We start from the raw sequence: 20,582 nt of genomic DNA, 5'->3' as shown, positions 1-20,582 counted from the left end.
AAACACGGCCTGGCACATAGCAGGCGTTCGATAAACACTTGTTGTGTTCGGCGTTGCCCAACGGGGAGTACGTTCTGCAGCCCGAACGGTGAAGAACCGATGATTCATTCACGATTCTGGCCCCGCCCACAACGCGAATGACGTGCGCGCTCACGTACTCGAGTGGAGGAGCAGGTGAACTGCGCAGGCGCCGAGCTCCGGGTGGGTGGTATCAATTCATCAGGTGCGCGCGCGCGGGAGGGCGGCGGCGGCGGCGGCTCGGTACGCAGGCGCGGCGGGCAGTGCGCAGGCGCCGGCGGAGGGCGGGCTGAAGCAGCTGAAGCAGCAGCAGCAGCAGCAGCGGCGGAGGCTCCGGCATAGGGGCGGGAGCTGAGGCGGGAGCGGACCGGCTGGTGGGAGAGCGAGAGGCGGCGGAATGGTGGACTACCACGCGGCGAACCAGTCGTACCAGTACGGCCCCAGCAGCGGGGGCAATGGTGCTGGCGGCGGGGGTGGCATGGGCGACTACATGGCCCAGGAGGACGACTGGGACCGAGACCTGCTGTTGGACCCGGCCTGGGAGAAACAGCAGCGCAAGGTGCGCGGCCCTCGGGCCGGACGGGCTGGAGGGGGTCTTCCTGGGGGGGATGGGAAGGGGATTGGAGGTCCTGGAGGGAATTGGGGGGTCTGTGATGGGAATTGGGGGTGCTGAAAAGGAATTGGCGGGCCCAGGAAGGGCTTTGGAGTCCCAAAGAGGAATCATAAAGCTTGAGGAAGGAATTGGGAATCTGCAAAAATTGGCGCCGGGGTAGGGAATATGGGAATCTGCAAAAAGGAATCTGGAAGCCTAGTGAAGAATCGGAGGGTCTGGGCGGGGAGTTGGAACCGGGGCGAGGACTGGGGAAGCTGAAATGGAATTGGGACCTGAGGCAGGACTGCAGGGTCGCAGAATGGATTGGGAGGGCTAAGGGGAGACAGGGGGCCTGGGAAGGGAATGCGTGGGCCAGACTAGAATGTGGGACCCGGGAGCCCGAGTGTGGAGGGGATTATTCCAAGCGCCGAAAGTCAGAGATTGGAATGGGGGGAGCTTTAGGGTGAGGGAGTTCTAAAGGACACCAAGAACCAGGAAGTCTGAAGATAGAGTGGGGGACCCAGAAAGGGACTGTGAGGTGTGAAGAATTGGGGGAGGATTAGGGAGTCTGGGGAGACACAAGGCTAAGCAAGAAAGGTGTGAAAAGACAAGGATATGGGGTGTGAGGGTGGATAGGAGTGCTGAGGAGGTCTGGGGGGACTGGGGACTAGGGTACTCAGGGGAGGAGTTAGGGACTTGTGAATAAGACGTTTTTGAAGGGGATGAGATTTATTTGGGGTACCCCATTCTAAAGGGAAGAGGAAGACAACTGGAAGGGGAGTTGATGGAAGGGAAAGCCATGGGGGACACAGGGAGGATTTTGGAGCATTGATGGGAGGCTGAAAAGCCCAGTCCTGGGTTGGAGAGCCTGGCTTGATGGGGTCTGGGCAAGGTGAGGACGGTGGGAGGGACTGTGAGCTGGAATGGCCATGGTGGGAGGGAGGTGAGTTTAGGAAAATGAAAGTCTCCTTAGGATGATGGATAAACTGAGGAAGGAATGGGGGAACAGGTTGGGGAGAAGAGAGTGTCCCCAGAATTGTGTCTTTTTTGACGGGGTTGGGGAGGACAGGTGAAGGAATTCCATAGTGAGTGTGTTTTGGGGTGTGGAAACAACTTAGGGGGGGCCCACAGTAGTGAAAGGGAGGTCAGAAGTAAGTAGGAGGCCGGGAAGGTGTTGGTGTGTGGGGTGGATAATCAGTGTGGCTGAGAGGGGGAGCTCTTAGTGACATAAGAGGTTTGAATGTGTGCAGGGAGAGCTAAAGAAAGAAGGTGCCGAGTGGGCGGCCTGGGGAGGGGGCTGCTCAGCAGTGTCGCTGGGAAGAGGGCGGAGGTACTCGAATTTAGAAGCTTTTAATGTGTCCTGGAGGCCTGGGCTTTCTTTCCAGGTTTCTTGCTGACGTCTCTGTGGCCTTGGGCAAGAACCCCCATCTCCCAGCAGTCTGTCTCCTCAAAGGAGAAGGGATAGAGAGAGTTCCTTTGGAGATTCCACAAAGGTGGACTGTGTGCAGTTGGGACTTGGGGAGAGGACTCTGAGTTCCTCCAATACCTGCTGCTGTAGATTCTCAGGAAGGGCCAGGTCCTAGTAGGTCTGGGGGAGATTTTTCAGGACCACGGGCCGACTCAAGGGGTGTGCACAGAGAGTGACGGAAGCCCTTTGCAGGTGCGAGCTGGTGCTTGGGACGGCGCAGGCTGCCCAGTCTGGAGGGCGAGGGTGGAGGAGCAGCCGTTCCAGGGCAGCCTGAGGTGGGGCCTGGCATAACCTTGGCTAAATTACCAACGTCAGCGCGAATGTCCTCATCTGTCATAATGAGGGTGGAGAGTGGCAGCGGCTTGGTGGGGGTGTTGTCCTCCATTGCTCCACCTGCTGCAGGGTGGTCCTATAGAGATTGCTGACATAAAAATGCCTTTTGAGGGAAAAGGGGAGTTCTAGGCTGGAGTCTCAACAGTACTTTATTGCCCAAGTCAGTGCCAGGTGGAAAAAGGTTGAGAGTTGCCAAGGCACTTGGAAAGTCGGGAGGGGGTCAGGGAGCCAGGGGTTGATTTTGAGTGGTCTGTCTTCCTCTGGGAGACCTCCTGTCCCTGTTTTCTCAGGTGTTGTAGCAGGACTTCCCTCTTTCTGTCTCCCACTTGGCAGTGCCTCCCTTTGCTAGCTCTCCACTCCCTCCTGGGAGTTAGGGTGTGTGCTTGCTCGTGGTCATAGTCTCCCTTGGCCTCCCTTGGCCTCAGGGCGAGGCTGGGCACATTCAGACCCTGGGTGGGAACCAGGACTCACGGGAATCCAGAGCCTTGCTGCATGTGTCACTGTCTCCTCCTACTTCCTAACTGCCTTCCTCCTGGCCAGCACAGTTGAGGGAAAAGCTGGCTCACGACCTCCAATACCAGCTGCTTTAGATTCTCAGGAAGGGCCAGGTTCTAGCACGTCCTGCTTTATACCTACCCTAGCAAATATTCACGCCTAGCTTTCTTTAGGGGGAAAGTGTTGTTTCAGCTCTGCCCTTTCCAGCTCTGGAGCAGGAATCTATTATGACATGGGTGAAGGAGTGAGGCGAGGGAATACACCCGCTAGTGTTCTTTCCGTCCCGTGTAAGAGAATCTCCCCACCCACAACAGACTGGCCGGATCTCCCAAAGTTACCCAGGCTGGCCTCAAACTTACAGTCCTCCTGCCCCACCTTCCTGAGTCCCTGTGATGACAGGGGTACGCTGAGCTTGCTGGACTTTTTTTTATGTTGCAGTGTCACATTAGTGAACAACACATTGCCCTTCTTGCCTCCAAGGCCAGGACACTGGCAAAGAGAGAGAGTGTCCTGTACACATATACTCACATAAGTGTCCTGGACAAAAGTCTATGTCCAGAACAGTGCAAGCAGGGATTGGCCTGAGTCAGGGTATGTGTCTCCCTCTATCTGACTCCTAGGGCCCTATAACCAAGACAGTACGAATTTTAAAAACTCATCTGTATTTATTATCCTTTAAAACAGAACGGGACTTGGGCACCATGTTTCCATTCATGAGCCTTTCTCTGAGTTACTTTTCAAAAGGCTTTATAACATACCTAGGGAAGTTTATAGTTTTGTTCCTCTAAATACTAATCAAGGCATTATCTAATAAGTAGGTTATGCAACAGTTTTTACATGGGAAGGCCTTGAGTGTTCTCTGGGGGATTGGAGGATTGGTCTGGTCTTTGAGAAAAATTCTGACTTACTTATTCGCTTATTTATTTATTTTTCTTTTTTGAGCCAGGGTCTTGAGTTGCCCAGGCTGTTCTCAAACTCCTGGGCCCAGATGATCCTTCCGCCTAAGCCTCTCTGGTAGCTGGGAGTAAATTCTTCAGTAATTACAGTCTGCAGTTCCCTCTCTCAATTTCTAAAGGGGCCTGAGTAGCCCTGCCAACTCCTGCTCTCATGGAGGGGTGAGGTCTCTTGACACTTACCCCAAAACTTCTCATAGCAGCAAAGGGAAAGGCCTTGCTTGCTAAACTTGTGTGGTCATTGAAACATCACTATTTACAGGGCCTGAGTGTTTAGACCTTGACCTTTGGCTTGGGCTGTATTCGGTGTAAGTTAATTATTTGGAAGTTCTGACGGTGTTTTGTCTTTCTCCAAGTAAGTCTTTTTTTTTTTTTTTCCATTTTTTTTTTAGGCTGATGGTGGAGGCCCCAAAGTAGCCATCTGTTATTTTGTTCCATTATTCTAATTGCTTGCCTCTTAGGATCTGGCTAAGACTAAGAGGTCCTTAGCAGTTGTCAAAATTGAATAACATACTTAAAAAAAAAAAAAAAAGGTAACCAAACTTAGTTGTCTCTAGAAATGAGACTGTGAACCTGCCCTCCTGGGAGAGGGGAGGGGAAGCGCCTCAGTCCCTCAGCTGCTCCTGTTCTGTTCCCTCCCTCCTTCTCCTGGAGAATGTGTTTTGGAATCTGATTTTCCTAATGACTGAAGAAGTAGGTGTGGGAGGCTGGCCTGGGAGCACAGGGTCACTTGCACTCAGAGCTGAGATCCTGTTGTGGCCAGGGGAGTGGGGCCTGCCACTTCACCTGATCCTAGGCGGTTCAGGGCGTGGGCCAGGATCACCCTCTGCCTTTAGAAACACCCTCCCTGGTTCTGGCTTCCAAGACCAAAGGGAGGCTGCTTGGGCAGCCGGGCCTGACTCACCCTCCTGTCGGAACCTGTGCTACAGGCTTTCCTTTAATGGCAGCCGATTGCCTGGCCTTGTGTGGGGAAAGTGGGGGAAAGCGCTGGAGGAAAACAGCCCAGGGAACAAGGGTGGGTCTTCCTGTTCCTATCCAGGTGAGACATCTCAAGGAGGTCAGTTAACACTGTACACGCCTGAAATCCCAGGGGATCCAGAGGCTGAGGCAGGAGGATCATAAGTTCAAAGCCAGCCTCAGCAACTTAGTAAGGCCCTGAGACCTTGTCTTTAAATGAAATACAAAATAGGCTGGGGATGTGGCTCTGTGGTTGAGTGCTGCTGGATTTACTCCCCAGGACAAAAAAAAAAAAAAAAAGTAGACTTGCACTTTGAACAGGTGGTCTTAGTCAGGTGACAGAAGGAGCAGGGAAGAGTCTGGATTCCTGGCGGAGCTTCTGGAGTGAGCATGAGTTCCACCTTGAGAACACACATGCAGTCCGTGCTCCTCTTCAGCAGTCCCCCAGTGTGCAGCGCAGGTCATCTGGCAGTGCCGACCAGTGGGTGACAGCCAGGAGAGTGGGGCCAAGGAAGGATTGATCTGGGGAGGCCTGAGGAATGGAGGCTGCGGAGATGAGCGCCGTGGGCGTTGACGGTGCTGATTTATAGTGTCCTGGGAATTGCACAAGCCTTTGACAGTTCTTAGGATTGTCCTTTAAAAAATGGTTCCCTTGCTGCTGCTTGTATCTTTTGAAGGAGAGAAAGGCCAAAAAAAAAAAAAAAAAAAAAAAAAATTAAGTGAACAGCTGTTTGCTTTGGTACCACTTGCTCATTCAAGTTTTTTGAACAGCCAAAATATCAACATGTTGATCTCTTCCCTGGCATTTAGTGGATTCTAGGCCAGCGTTTTCCCCAGCTGTACCCTTGTTTTCCTCACTCGGAGATGGCCATGTGCTCACAGTCACATTCTGCTCCCTGCCCTCAGTTTGCTTCTGTTCCCTTTCTTTGTGTATTTAGTTTACAGCAATGCTCGGTTACCTCATTCAAGATTTTCTTTTTTCATGGAAATAGGAGGCTAGTGATAGCAACCTGGGAATCCAGTAGCCAGGGAGCTGAAACACTGACCCGGTAGAGGGGAGTCGGAAGTCTGCAGGAGCCGAAACCCACACCAACACCATTGTCTGTGGAAGTGTAAAAGAAGTCTTTATCCCACTGGTAGTTTGAGAGCTCAAGATTAGTCTCCTTTAGGGTGGTGTAAACTTTGAAAGATCAAAGAAGAGTTACAAGGAAACTTAGTTTCACAGTGTTGCAGTGGAGGCCTCCAGGATTTGTTATAAAGTATCTGAAAGTAGCACAAGTATCATGCTCCGTGAAGGTTGATGAGTTACATTTTAGGCTGGATCCCAGGTATCCAGGAGTGTAAGGTTCAATGAATCCAAGAGGGACAGAACCGTTTTAAATTCATTCCAGCTTCAGTTTAAAGAGCGATCTTAGGGGGAGGGGTGGCTAAGCCAGCTGGCTGGGAGGGCCAAGACCCGACTTTTCCAGAAAGCGAGATCTCTGCATATATTTAACAGGCAAGAGTGTCCTTACATCAGTGCTTGGGAAGTTTTATCCAAGTAGCAGTCTCCCTGGGATTATAAAAATCCCCGAGACATTGGTCTTGGTCTTGTGCCTTTTTTGGTGGTGTTCTCTCGTGTTCCCTCCCCCTCCTCTTTTCCCCTGTAAACAACAGAGGCATCAGCTTGGAATGTCCATGGAAAGCCTCTAAGAACTGGTGGGTGCAGCTTGTTGCCTTCCATTTAGTTGAAGCAGCATTTACTCTGGAAGAGGCCAGTGCCCTTTTTCTTAGATGTGATTTATTGAAGTGTTATCTAAAAGCCAGTGGATTGAATTTACTTGGGATTTGCTATTTGCCACCTGTTGCTGTGCTGGCTCCTGTCTGCCTGGGATGACTCCCCACCCCCAACACCCACCAAGAAAGGGGGGACCGTTCTGCATTTCTAGGAGGGATGATGGTTATCCAGTCAGAGCATTCTCCTGGCACATATCTCTGTGCTTTCTAATTTGGGGTGTGATTTTTTTTTTCCATACTTGCTTTTACTTTTACATGCTTAATACATATTTTTAAGTCAATTTGAATTTTTAAACTTGCATTTTAAAAGGAAAAGTTAAGTGTCAATCATGGGTAAAGGGAAAAGTCAGCTTCCCTGGCCATAATTAGAAGACAACTGCAAAAATAAACACACTGAGAACAAAACAGGATTGTTAAATTCTACCTAGGTGCTATCTTGCTGAAGACTCTGGCCTAAGGCCTGCTCCCTTTGTTAAAAGGCAGATTGGGCCAGGTGTGGTGGTGCTGACCTGTAATCCCAGTGGCTCAGGAGGCTGGGGCAGGAGGATCATGAGTTCAAAGCCAGCCTCAGCAATTTAGGGAGGCCCTAAGTAACTCAGTGAGACCCTTTCTCTAAATGTCTCTAAATGAAATACTTAAAAAGGAGCTGGTGCCGGGCACGGTGGCACACGCCTGTAATCCTAGCAGCTCTGGAGGCTGAGACCTGAGGATGGTGAGTTCAAAGCCAGCCTTAGCAATTTCAAGGCACTAAGCAACTCAGTGAGACCCTGTCTCTTAAGTAAAATGCACAATAGGGCTGGGGATATGGCTCAGTGGTTGAGTACCCCTGAGTTCAATCCCTGGCATCCCTACCACAAAAAAGGGGTAGGGTGGAGATGTAGTTCAGTGGTAAAGTGTCCCTGGGTTCAATCCTTGGTATCAAACAAATAAAAAAAAAAGGGGGGATTGGCAGGTGTTGGTGAGGTGCTAAAGACCTACCAGTACCAAACAGACGTCCTCTGTGAAGTCCTCATAGTTTACCTTTGTGTGTGGTGCTGAGGATGGAACCCAGGGCCTCACGCACACTAGGCAAGCTCTACAATTAGCTGCACCCCAGCCCAGACATCAGGTTAATAGTGAATCAAAAGGAATAACATCCTCAGTGTGAGTCAAGATTTAATGTAGGGTGTGGATACTCCTTAAAAATCTCCATGAGCCCATGAAGCATTTGGGGAAAAAACAGCAACAACAAAACTATCCCTCTTGACCCTGGCAGGGTTTCTAGAGGTAGGCAGGGGAGTACATACCCCTTGCTTTGCGCATGCTGCCACCACACCAGGCTCTAACACACTGCTGGTGATTGGCGATCCTTGACTCATCTTTGCTTTCAAATGTTAGGGCTTTTGGGGTTTTGTGACACCAGGCCACGTTGTGCATTCCTCCGGCGTGGTGGGCTGCTCACTTGCCCTCCCTCAGCTTCTTCCTGAGGTTCCGGTGGCCTCTCACATACCTTAGGTCTGGCTGCTCCGCTGCTGCCCACCTGGGTGTGTGAACCCTACCTTCTGAAACCTTATTTAAATGTTTGTCTTCCAAATATCAGAGCAGAGGGATTCTTTGTCTCCCAATGGAACTGCGACTGTCCTGGAAGCAGCAGTCACTGCCTTGCCGAGCACATCCTGGGAAGTTCTGGCAAGGGTGCGGATGCGGAGCTCCAGCAATACAATAGCATTTGTGTCTTCCGCTTCAGGCAGGAATAAAGAAGACATTGTGGTTTGTTTTATGCTTTTTTAAGTTTTCCCCCAAAGGTGTAGGGCTGAGCAGTGCCTTTCGGTGCCTTTCGCTGGCTTTCTAGTGGCTTTTTCTTTTCATCTCTTCCCTCCCCAATGGCTTTTAAGAGTGGGTGGAAGCCGCAGTGGATTGGAGGCGCCGGTATTGCCTTCCTCCTCCTCCTCTGAGCCTGAAGGGAGCACATTTGGTTCTTTAATCTCCAAAAAGCCCAAGATGCAAAGTTTCTATATCTTACCTCCTGAGTAGTAATGACTGATCCAGTTCTAAGAATGTCTTAATTAGCAGCCCTCCAGAAGGAGGGCACAGCAGGAAGGGAAATGGATGCAGTGTTCTCTCTCACACATTCTGGTTTGATGGTAGAGAAGGCCAATTTGAGGTTAGGAGAAACATCATGGGAGGAAGCTTGCGAGCTTCCAGCCACGCTGGGATGTTGCTTGAGGAGATGTCACAATAAGAATCGCAGGTCCACAGCTTGCATATCTCTATGGGAATGACAGACCTTCCATTACCAAGGCCAAAGGCAGTACTGGAGGCTGACTTCAATCAGTGTCATCAGGGCCTTGGTATGTGCGCATGTGACGGTTAATACTTATAGTCCTGATGTAATCTGGGAGTGAATAACAGGTATTTAGTTGCTATCACCAAGAAAACACAGTCTCACCACACACAGTAGCCTCTTAGAGGCTGAAGCAGGAGGATCCAGAGTTCAAGGACGGCCTCAGCAACTTATTGGAGTCCTCAATTACTTAGTGAGGCCCTGTCTCAAAAACTAAAAGGGGCTGGGGACGTAGCTCAGTGATAAAGCGCCCCTGCATTCAGTCTCTCGTACCTAACAAAGAAAGAAAAAGAAAACCAGGTCGCCTGCTTATTGTTTGGGGAGTGCCACCATATTCAGAGGCAGCACTGGTCAGAAAAAAGGGGCAGCCAGGTGGCCTCATAGGAAAATGCCCACAAGCACACTGGCCTTGCCAGGTGGGGGAAAGAGGGACCTTGTCCCCTGGGGAGACGTTGGGCCAGTCTACTTTATTGATGAGGGTGTGCATTTGAAGCATCTGATGGCTTTGTGGCCAGGCCACGCGCTTTTTCTCTAGGCATTTAGAGTTGGAATCTCAGCTATGTGACTTCTTAATAGCAAGGGCAAAATGTGTCTGTGTCTTTTGCCTGATTTCACAAACACCGACAAATTAAAAAGAACTCTAAAGTTCCCAGCAAATCCCAAGTGTAAATAACTTTTGTTAAAAATCCACATCCTCCCAACTCTGAGAATAAATAAACTTTTTTTTCTCCCTATTACACCCCACCCCCCCAACTTTCTTTCCTTTAAGAAAATGAGTGGCTTTCCATTAAACCGAATGTCTGAGGTAGCCATCGGATGCTTTCACAGAGTGCTTCTGGCCGTTACTGGACCGGCTTGCATTCGGAAGGGCCAGTTTTTCTCTGTTGTTTCGTGTTTTGCTTGAAGACTTGTATGGTCGTCCTGTTCTGGCCTATGAAGTAAACTCAGTTCAAAACTCAAAATGTCTGGGAACAGCGACTTGCCAGGCTGGCTCAAGGGCAGTCTGATGAATCGGCCCTTCTTACAGGCTGTTTGCTGGTTGGTCATGGTTAGATTTTCAAGTCCTGGAAGGTATCCAGACGTAAACATCACCAGGATTATGCGGCAGTTACTTTTTTTTTTTTTTTTTTTTTGATCATTTGAACCTCGCTGCCAAGACTGTGGTAGAATTTGACTTTCTATAAAACAGAAAGGCCTGTATCAAGACGTCTTTCAGAGACGTTGGCTTTGGTCGCCCAGCACTGTCTCCACCAGTGCGATGAGAGGAAATGCTTAGGCTGGTTAGGGGCGAGGCTTCTTGGCCATTTTTTTGAAGCTAATTTATCCTTTCCCTTTGTAGCTTTCATAACTCATTGACAAGGGACATCTCATGCAAGAGAATTCAGTCAGTCGAGAACTGTGAACCAATTTAAAGATGATTGGTTAGCGGGTTGTGACCCTTAGCTCCTGCTGCGCAGAGATTCAAAGGAAATAAGTTTTGACCATAAATATAGAAGACTAATGCCTGTAATCCCAGTGTCTTGGGAGGCTGAGGCAGGAAGATCTCCCTCAGCAACTTAGCGAGATCGAATGTCAAAATAAAAGATAAAAAGGGCTGGGATTTTAGCTCAGTGGGTAAAGCACCTTGGGTTCAATCACCAGTACAAAAAAAAAAAAAAGGAGAAGGAGAGCAACAGAAGAAGACGGTGCACTGGGCTCTCTGAGCAGCTACCTTGGACTTGAGAAGGTTTTGAGCCTCTTTAATAAACAAACACATAGCAATCCTTGCCAAATACGGCCTGCTGAAGGGCCACAGGGTTAGCTTAAGAAACAATTTTTTTTTGCCTAAAAATAAATGCATGTTCCTATCAGACATTCCAAGCATAGTTTAAACATGAGATTTCCAAGTAGCAGTTCAAGCCCTGTGGGTTCAATTATGTCAAAATTCGAGGGTCTTTGAGGAGTGAGCTCCCTGAGTAGGGACTGGCTGGTGATCATCCAGGAAATGAGATGACCAAATGCAAACCAACTTCTGTCTGCTTTCTGTGTGTTCTTGATCGGTTCACAGGTTAGTGGAAGATAGGCATGTAAATAACACACAAGATCTTTCATACAGAATCATGTGCTATAAATTAAGTAATAATGGCGAGCATTTTCCCCATGTGAGACAGGATTCCAAGTGTTTCATGTGGACTGAGGAGTAACTCATAAGGTAAAGGTTGTCACTCTTGCAGGACACCTGCAGAAAAGGACTCATGGACGTTAAAGCCACTAGCCCAGATGATAGTGCCAGGATTCAAGTCTAGATGGTCTGACTTTCAAGTTTATGGTCATAACATCTGGCGGTGGTGTTAGGGGGCTATTACTGGGGATTGACCCCTACCACTGAGTTACATCTCGAGTCCGCAGTTTTCTGAGAGAGTCTTGCTAAGATTCTGAGGGTCTCCCTGGGTTGCTGGGACTGGCCTCCAACTTGTGATCCTCCTGTCTCAGCCTTCCCAGGTGCTGGTTACAGACGCGCTGTAGTCTAGTGAGCAGGACTGGGAGAGGGTGGTGAGGGCAGGGGGATTCTTTTGGGGAGAGGACGGAAGCTCTCTGAAGAGATGGCGTTTCAGCTGTTCCCTAACAAACGAGGAAGAGGGAACCAAGAGGCGCCCCTGAGGAGCAGGGGCTGGGAAGAGAGGCACAGCCCCAAGCAGAGCTTTGTCATCGGAAGCTCTGATGAGGTCTGGAGCCTGGTGGACCAGGAGCCTCGTGCTCTGGCACTCAGCCCTTCCCTCTCGGCCCCCCACCCCAGGAGGCCAGACTTCCAAGTAGGAACCCCAACTGCAAGACATTAAACCAGACAAAAGCCTCAATTATCTCTGTGATCACTGCTGCAGCAGGCACCTGTGTTTGATTAAAGCCTGGTGACTTTTGAATCTGGAGTTTTACGGCCTGTGTCCTCAAGGCTTTGTAGTGGGACTCTCAAAGAGCTTGAGTTTTACCACATGAGTAAGTTCTAGCCCGTTCCGTCCCTCAGGAGGCCATTTCTGCCTGCTGAGGTGCCACTTGCTTTAGGAAGCATCTTTTTTGTTTGTTGTTTTTTGATAAAACGGGGAGACATGGAAGCCTGATTTTTGAAACTGGCGTAAACTGGGCTCTTCACCTCCTTGCTCACCCACTCTGTTCCTGCCTTGTTCCTTTGATCTGGTGGAGCTAAGTGGCTCTGGTTCAGTCGAGTCAGCCAGAGATACTGAGCTTTCTGTGTCCCTCAGAAGCCAGTCCAGGAACGGGTAGATTTCACTGGGCCTTAGCTCTCTATTTGAAGGCACAGCTTGTCAAACTAGTTATGTGGCTTTTTACTGGGGGAGGGAGGAGCACTGACGGAGAGCTTGGGGCTATCAGTACACGCTCCTGCCTCTGTGCCCGCAGTGCCCAGCAAGAACTTAAGTTCCCGGATCATATTGTGGACACAGGCTGGGATTCTCTCTGCCCTACCCTCAAGGAGATCTGATAGCAAACATCTTCCCTGTCCCAGAGTAGAAAGGAGTGGCTTGGAGCGAGGGTCTGGAATGGCAGAGCCAGCTCAGCTGCCTCCTGGAGAGGAGATGGCGAGGTCTGCGCTCTCCGCAGCGGACCCTGGAGAACTCGCGAAACCTTTAAGTAGCCGTATAGGGTAGGAGGGGTGTGTGTGTATCCTTAGCCTCTTAAATACGAAAATAAAGCTTCCCTTTTGTAAAATTGATTCAGAATGGGCAAAAAGGGTACGGCAAATGGAAAATCTGTCAAATTCTATTGAGTCCTACCCCATGTTTGGGACGCAGCTGTCAGTTTCCATGGTGGGTGGCCTATTATGCATTTGAGCTGAGCTGGATCTGCTCCATGTCATTCCTGCAGATCCAAAAGGCTTTGGGGTGTGTGTGAGAAACTGCCTCTCTCTGTCACACTGTAAAGGCATGGAAGACACCTTCTGGGTAGCAGAACGAGGAGCCACTGACCAGAGTGGGTGGGTGTTTTATAGCCAACCAGCTTCTCGTGTAACATGAGTGGAGGCTTCGTGGGCCCTGGAGTCCACTCTCAGGTAGAAACATGACCGCCAGGGCCAGCCAGCAGCCCTCGCCGGGCCTCTGTGCAGAGCGGAGCGCCATGCCGAGCCTTTGGGGGTATGAGAAACCGGAGACCTGGCCCACACTCTCAAGGAGCTCAGTGTGGTTGGGGAGAGAGCAAAGCCACATGAGACCTCAGAAGGACACTAAGCGGCACACCGACAAGCCACAGCACTCTAGCCCTGTCCCGGGAGAGGAAAGGGGTGACTAAGGGCCGGTGGGGTCAGTCATGGAAACTTTCATAAAGGAGGTGAGTGTCAGGAGGGGTGGGCCTTGCCCCGACAGCGGGCAGGTTGCCAGCAGCAGTGTTAGAGGGTCCTTGGTGCGACCTGGCGACCTGGCTGCCTCTCTGGAGGAGCCCGGAAGGTCCTCCCCAATGAGCAGTAGTCTCTGGGAGCTTCAGGTTTGAGAAGTTAGGTGTCATGCTCATTCTATTTTGGGGTTGGTTTGGGGTCCTGGGGATCGAACCCGGGGTGCTTTTGTATGTCTTTTTTTTCCCCCCAAATTTTGAGGTGGGCTTGTCAAGTTGCTGAAGCTGGCCTCAAACTTGCGACCCTCTTGCCTCACTCAGCCCCCTGAGTCTCTGGGATTACATGTGTTCGCCACCATGCCTGGGAACCTGTAAATAGCAAGTCCCCAGGCTCTGGATCTGAACCCACCCATGGGTCCTGTCACTTCCACCGATAGCGCTGGGGATGGGGGGCCAGGCTCCTCAGGTGGCAGTTTTCTCTGGCTGCGCTCTGAGGCATGTGCCTATAGTTGGCTGTGTGCTGTCCCTGTAGTGAGGGTAGCCCAGAAGCGTTCTGTCGTAAGAGTTTATTTTGCCCCACCACATTGAGGGTTCTAGGTGCTGCTCTAGTTTAAAGGTAAATGTCATGGAGCTGGCTTGTGGAACCTAAGAGTTCCCATCCCAGGAAATACTTCACTATGTTTAAAAAAACAAAAGATTCATTCACATGCTCAAATAATGTAGTGCCCTTGGTGTGCTTTCTCTAAATCCACAGCCTCGAGTTGCATCCTGGCCTGTGGGAAAGGAGGTGGGCAGAGCCCGGCTGTGCCTTTCTTTGTCCATGTGGTTTCAGGTGTGTCGTCCCCCCCGTCCCCCGCAGTTGGTGCATGAAAACTGTGGCATCGCTCAGCTCAAGCAAGTGAAGTAGTGGCTGAACTCAGCCAGTGGAGCTTGGCCTCCATCTTTTAGCCTGCCAGGGTCAGTAGGCTTTCGGTGGAAGGATTTGGTGGGGGTGGTGAGCGTGGCTGGCATTGCGGAGATTAAGCTCCTCTCTGCAGCTCGGGTGACTTTAGGGAGAGAGGTCCCACGAATATTAGCACAGTTAATTTCTATTTCCTTTTGCACCTCATTAAGGCTTCCAGGCTGGGTCTCCCTGACAGTCTTTATGAGGTGTCTCTCCCCCAACCCCTTTTTGAAAGGCAGAGATATTAGGGGAAGTGGGTATTTTTCAAGAAGGGAACCTGGAGCTCATTGCTTATAGTTGGGGAGTGTATTGCTTCACCTCCATTCTGGGAGAGCATTCTGGGGGAGAAACTGCAGAACATTCAGGGTCACTTTCTTGCATGAACCATATTCTGGAGGAGACGCCTGCTCAGCTGGCAGGTTGGCCCATAGCGCCCAGCCTGCTCCCCAGACACTGCAGGCTGCTCAAATGACACTGGGATTCAGGCTGTCTCCTGGCCCCAGCAGCTGCACCCCAGGAGGCCGTGTTAAGAGTGTTCTTTGCCTGAGGGGGGCCCTTCTGGCACCTTCATGTCCACACTTGGCCGTGGCAGCAGAACAGAAGTGAGGTGGTGTGGGATGGACAGGGGGCTGGGTCGGGGCTGGGCTCCTCACCTCTCCTCCACCTGGGGAGGTATTAGGGGTTGGGCCTCAGTATCTTCCTTTGAAAGGTGTTTCTGAGGATTAAACAGATAATGTGTGCAAAGCACTTGGCAGAGTGCCTGGCACATTGTGAGTGCTCAGTGATCATTCTAGTGGCTCCCTTCCTGCACCCAGGTGGGGGGGGTCTGCTGCTCCAGTCTCTTCAAAGAGGTCGAGAGGGCCTGCCCAAGTGTGCAGCCGGGTGGAAAACCCAAACATCTACCCGCTTTCCTGAAGTTCTCCCCCAGGGAGTTTTGGAGCCTACACCCAGCCAGCAACTTCAAAGAAACATCCTCCATCAAGTGGCAACACGTACTTGGGCTGCGAGTGACACACTGTAACCCTTTCCCTGGCCTCTGCATCCATCTGGACCTGATTATCTGGGAGGTGGCTTCTTGTTTCAGAGTTTCAGGCCCTGAACAGTTTTGTGACTGGGTGAGGCACAGACAGCACCAGGGAGACTCTTTCCTGAGTAAGTCAAATTCTTAAGTTTGCTCTCAGCTGAGGGGCTCTTTCCTCCGGTCCCCTTCTTTCTGTTCCCTTCCCTCCAAAGCAAAAAAAAAAAAAAATCCATTCAAGTTAGAAGCTGCCGGCAGCCCAGCACCAGCCACCTCTCTTCAGCTGTTAAGTGATGAAGAAACAGGAAGGGCTTCGCGCGATAACCCCAAAATAACTGCCCAGGACGTCTGTCAAGTGGGGCAGAGATGCACAGGAGCCTGTGGCCAGCTTTCTGTCCTGAACATGGGGCTCCAGTGGCCTCCGTCCTCCTTTCCTCCTTCCTCCCACCACCCCCCTTCATGGGGTCACTTCCTGATGCCATTCTTCAACTTAGCCCCTATCCCCCCTCAAAAGCAATCAAGTCCACAACCTAATAAGGCAAAAGAATGAGGAGAATGTCTGCCTCCCAGCCTCTCCCCTAACAGGGCGCAGGCCCACAACAAATTTGGAAAATGTTACAGCACAGTGACAACTGATGGCCCAGCCACGCTCAGGAGCTCCCATTGTTGGCAGCGGACAAGACCCTGAGGGAGGGCCACCCGGCTTGTGCTTTCCAGATCAGGCTGTTGACACCTCTCTAGCAAAAGAATGAATGGGAAGTGCAGCCCCAGCCGCCTGCTCCTCCTCACGGCCCAGCCACCTCCCCTCGGCATGGCCGGCACCGCACAAACACTTCTCGCCTCTGAGATGAGCAGTTTTCTTCCCCTTGACTGTGCCAGGGTTAAATTATCCCTGGCGTTAATTAAAACTTGTCAACACTTAGAGCCTGGGCCCCACAGAAACCTGTCACCCCTCCTACATCATTATCCCAGGAAGTCAGCCCTCTCTGAAGCGGTTTCCATTCTGGACTGGGGCAGGAGGAGCAGGCCCCCTGTGTCAGGAGGCCTAGGGGAGGAAGGGGGCTCGCTGGGCCATGCCTACTGGTCTTGGAAGGTCAAGCTTCCTAATTAACCTAAGGTTGGGGGAGGGGAGCGGCCCAGGGGTGACGTGCTGGGTCTTTCACATTGCTAATTATCAGCAAGCATGAGGTCATCCGTAAATATATCTAATTCTTTAGCTTGTAATTAAGGTGCTCATTAAAAGTGCAGGGAAGTTTTTTTGTTGTTGTTTTTTAAGGGAAAAATACAAAAAGCCTTTGTTTGAACCTGACAGGATGGCTCAGAACGGGGAGGACTTGAGGCACAGGACTAGTTTCCTGTCTTAAGGGCCTTTACAGGAAATTCACTGCAAACAATATTGGTGACCCTGCCAAGGAGGCAAACCTGGGTGATGTCATTGTTCCAGGCTGTCACTGCTAAGCCTTTGACCTTGGGGGAGGAGGGCTGGTGGGATTAAAAAATGAGTTTGTGTGTGTGTTTAGCTGCCTTTAGAAGGAGCAAGTCAAGTGAAAAGGCGGGTGGGAGAGAAGTCACAGGGGAGTCTTGGAAACAGTCTTAGCCAGGTTCAGCTTACCTTTTCTTCTAAGTCAAAAAAAATCCTCTCTTACTATTCTTGCTCTTCAAAATGCTGCTGCTTTTCCAGAGACATCCTTTTCTAAGCCATCCCCCTTTTAGTGCTTTGGGTAATTGTGTGTCACAACTGTGGAATTTGTGGCCCACAGGCAGCATAGTAGCAGTTAGGCCCTAGGTAAATGCTCGCTCCATCATGCTGAAGTTATGGAAGCTGACACACAGGACTAGTTTGATGTATTTGCTTCTTCCACAAAAAAAAAAAAAAAAAAAAAAAAAAAACACACAGTTTGGAAAACTACCCATTGCCAGCCAGTTGGCAACTATAAGTTGTTAATCTTTCCATGTGCCTCAAAGAACCGTCTGGACTGTCTCTGAAAAAAAGGACAAGCTTTGTATCTTGTCGTTTTTCCACTTGCTGGAAGGCGAACAGAGAGGCATAAACACAGTCTTAAAATGAAAGCAACAAAAATAAACTCAAAGCAGCCCTGCGTGAAGACATTAATGCAAAATATGCAAGCTGGCTTACTATTTATATGGCAGAAGGCAGTCATAAGAAGATCCAGGCCTGGTTAGGGAGAGTTACATCTTTTGAGGTGCCTGCTCTTCAGAATTCCAAATAAACCAGGGCCGATTACCGGATGTGGCTGTAATGTGGTGTCTCCTTTCATGCTTTGCATAGTTCGGTGTCTTGATAGAACCAGTGGCCTCAGAAATGCTAATGCAGGATCCAGACACAGTTCCAGGGCCCCCTCCTCCTCCTCATGCCCCTCCCCACATCCTAACAACCTTAGAAGGAAGCTTGAAGACTAAACAGGAGAGCCACCGCACGGTTCCTGTGGTTTACACCCTTTGATCTGTTAATATTCTTATTTGTCATTTACCACACTGTTAAGCTTGGAGATACAGCAAGGAAGAAAACCAGCCCCACCCTTGTCCTCATAGCAGTTCCATTCTGAAAGGGATGATAACGAATTAAATGGTGAAAGTGGGCTGAGTATTAAGGCCCCACGTAGACTTGAATGTGGCCTTGGTGCACCGTGTGCCGACTGACTTATGTAGGCCCATTGACGTTGCCTTCCTGGGTTCAGAAAGGGTCTTTTCAGCATGATTTGAGAGGGAGGTGCCCCAAATGTTCAGGGCTACATTCCTTATGGTTGACCTCCAGGTTGGTCCTCAGAGAAAAGTTTGTGGTGTGTGGTTTCCTGGGCTCTCCAACTGCTGAGAAGTCACCTTGGGATCCCAGCCTTTTCCTTCTTCCTGGCTTGGGACCTGTGGCTGGAAAGGAGTGATGGATCTAGACCGGAAGGATGCCTCACCTGGGCCAAGGAGGCCGGAGTTTGCAGGTGTCCTCCATCAGTGGCATTGCTAGAATTTCCACAATGAAAACTGTTGGCCCAGTCTGGTTTGGCGAGGATGGTCAGGGTAGGGGTGAGCCTTGAGGTCGCAGGATTGCTGATCTTACTCAGCTGTGTGTGTGTATATTCGGCAGCCAGGAAGGAGCTGGAGAAGAATTGGGTGGGTATGGGTGGCAGAAGCCACATCCATTCCCAAGGAAGATGGTTGCCCTTAGATAGCTTGAGCTGCCGCTTGCTTGAGTAGTTGCCTTGGTGCAGTTGGAACCACATTTTTGTGGTAACTGCCAGGAAGTTGAGCCCAGTGTGGTCTCAAGAAGTCCATGAGATCAGCACCATTTTTTGATGGACTGGTGACAGTACCGAGGGCGACTCCATCATGGTTGCAGCCCTGGGGTTTGGTTCTTTGGGCCCATGAGAAGCCTGAAGCAGAGCTGGGCAGGAGGGCGAGGCCCTGGAGGCGAGCCGAGAATCCCAGGTTCCCCCTCAATGTGCGGAAACTCCAGAGCCTTCCAACCAGGAAGATCGGGTGGAAGCAGCTCTTCACTGAGCACCAGTTGGCAAGTGTGGGCAGCTGAAGGGGCTCATCTCCTCAGGGGCTCCCAGAGCCAGTATATCTGGCATTTTCAACATTTTCCTGACCACACCTTTCTCCTCGTTTGCCCCATCCCAGCCTCTCAGCCCTCTCTTTTGGCTAGGGTGCCAGGAAAGAATGTGTCCTAGGTCCCCTGGGAAACTTGGGGTTGCCATTCCTGGCAGTCAGTGATCCCACTCCCACCTGGGATTTCAGGCCACCTGTGGGAGGTTCAACTAGAGGCTGAACCAGGGCAGCTCTGTCCGCAGTCCTTCCTCTGGAACTGTGGGGACAGGGGTGGCCACAACCTGGCTTGTACCTTGTTACTCGGGCCGGGTGGTCCTGTCATTTGGGCAGTTGCGAGGGGAATGGACATAAGTAGGTGCCCCTGGTTTTCTTCTGGGGCTGATAAACTGTGGTCCCGGATTATCACAGAGCAAGTGACGCAGCCTGGTAGCCCCAGACAGCCCCCGCTGACTATGGCCAGGTGGGAATGGGGACCTGGGACTTTAGTTTCTAAGAAGCTAGAAATCTAGAGTTTTATGGCATCATTGATTCAATTGAAAATCAGCAAAAGCCAAAGGAAAACACCCCTGCAGGCTCTGCAAAATTGGGCTCCAGGAGCTCCCCATCTGTGACCTCTGACCTCTCAGGGTCTTGGTTCTGTCTCTGCCTCTCCTTTGGTTTCTTGATTGAAGTGCTGCTGCTTAATCCTCTTACTGGGAGGGAGAGAATCCATTTTCTTTTCTCCTTAGTGACAGCAAGGGGTCGGGGAGCGGGTGGGAGGGGCTTGCCTTGTCTGTGCCTCACGGTTTCCTACCTCCACCACCCCCTTCCTGTTACCTTAGATAATTGAGTTGGCTCCTCAAAATTCCTCTCGCCACAAACATATTTTTAGGATCTGGCTCCATGTTTCCATGAACAAGAATAGTGGGAAGGTTTTGCGTTTGTTTGTTTTAGAAGGCCGAAAGCAACACTTTGGTCCGAAGGCAGCTATTCTGAACGCACAATAACCTGGTGGACCGTGCCAACCTTCAAAATGAACTGCCACTTCAAAACCTGCACCCAAGTAGCAGATGTACAGAAATACTTCTTTAGATTTGTCACCTAAATTTGACTTCTGGAAGATGTTGGCAGTACAGATTTTGTGAAAAAGATCAATGGTAAGATCTTTTGTGTGTAGAAAAGCCCAAACACAGCATTTCTCTCTAATGAGAGAGTTGATAGATTTCAGGAAAATGGGACGTAGTGGGTGTGCAGTCAATTTGTTGACTGGGGAGGGGGGAGTTGACCCTGAGAAACCTCGCCCCCCAAGCTCTAATGGAGTCCCCTGCTGATTGGATTAGTGCCCCATGGTCCTTCATGGTTCTTATCAAACTTTGCATTTGGAGCTGTCTGCCTGGGAAAAGCCAGGAAACTCTCCATAAAGACTTCGCCCTCAACTTTCGGCTTTTTTGGGCCGAGTTGCCTTTGCACTGGTTGGAGCATTTCCTGCTCGATTGTTTTCTCAGGCCGGCCTTGAGTCCTCAGATGTTATTTATGTGCCTAGAAATAGCTGGAGGAAAAATGGTTGTGATGCTTTGCATTGCTCACTGCCGATCCGTGGATGGAAACTCTCAGCAAGGGAAAGGGCTCTGCAGCCAGAAGAGCAGCTGGGCAGAGGGGACGTCCTCACCCTGCTGCCCGTCACACCATTCCGCTGCGCTGCGGCTATTAGGGTGAGAAAGTTTCTAGTTCTCCATGGGTAGGGATCCGAGTGCAGGGACTTCTCAGAGGGCTTTGCTGCCAGCTGTGTGGGCGATGGAGCTGCATTTGTTATGCAAGGTTCTATTTCTTGGGCGGTGTCCTTCTT

General features: G+C 50.6%; 1 protein-coding gene across 6 annotated transcripts in view; it reads left to right on the top strand.

Moving 5' to 3' along the window:
• The first annotated feature begins 292 nt into the window (after positions 1-292).
• Positions 293-20,582, top strand: part of Actn4 (actinin alpha 4) — a 69,784-nt gene continuing 49,494 nt past the window's right edge. For 2 of the 6 annotated variants that reach the window (XM_026412121.2, XM_026412119.2), the window contains exon 1: positions 294-577. In XM_026412121.2, coding sequence (XP_026267906.1) covers positions 416-577 — 162 coding nt within the window. In that variant the 5' untranslated portion in view covers positions 294-415. Of the gene's footprint in view, positions 578-12,974; positions 13,233-13,986; positions 14,065-14,825; positions 15,328-20,582 lie in introns of those variants that run through there. The other 4 variants (XM_026412117.2, XM_077793371.1, XM_026412116.2 and 1 more) reach the window with 4 other exon arrangements.

This window comes from Urocitellus parryii, chromosome 15, assembly GCF_045843805.1.
Source record: "Urocitellus parryii isolate mUroPar1 chromosome 15, mUroPar1.hap1, whole genome shotgun sequence".
Lineage (NCBI taxonomy): Eukaryota > Metazoa > Chordata > Mammalia > Rodentia > Sciuridae > Urocitellus > Urocitellus parryii.
Note: the sequence above shows the minus strand (reverse complement) of the source record. Positions and strands in the feature narration are given on the sequence as shown.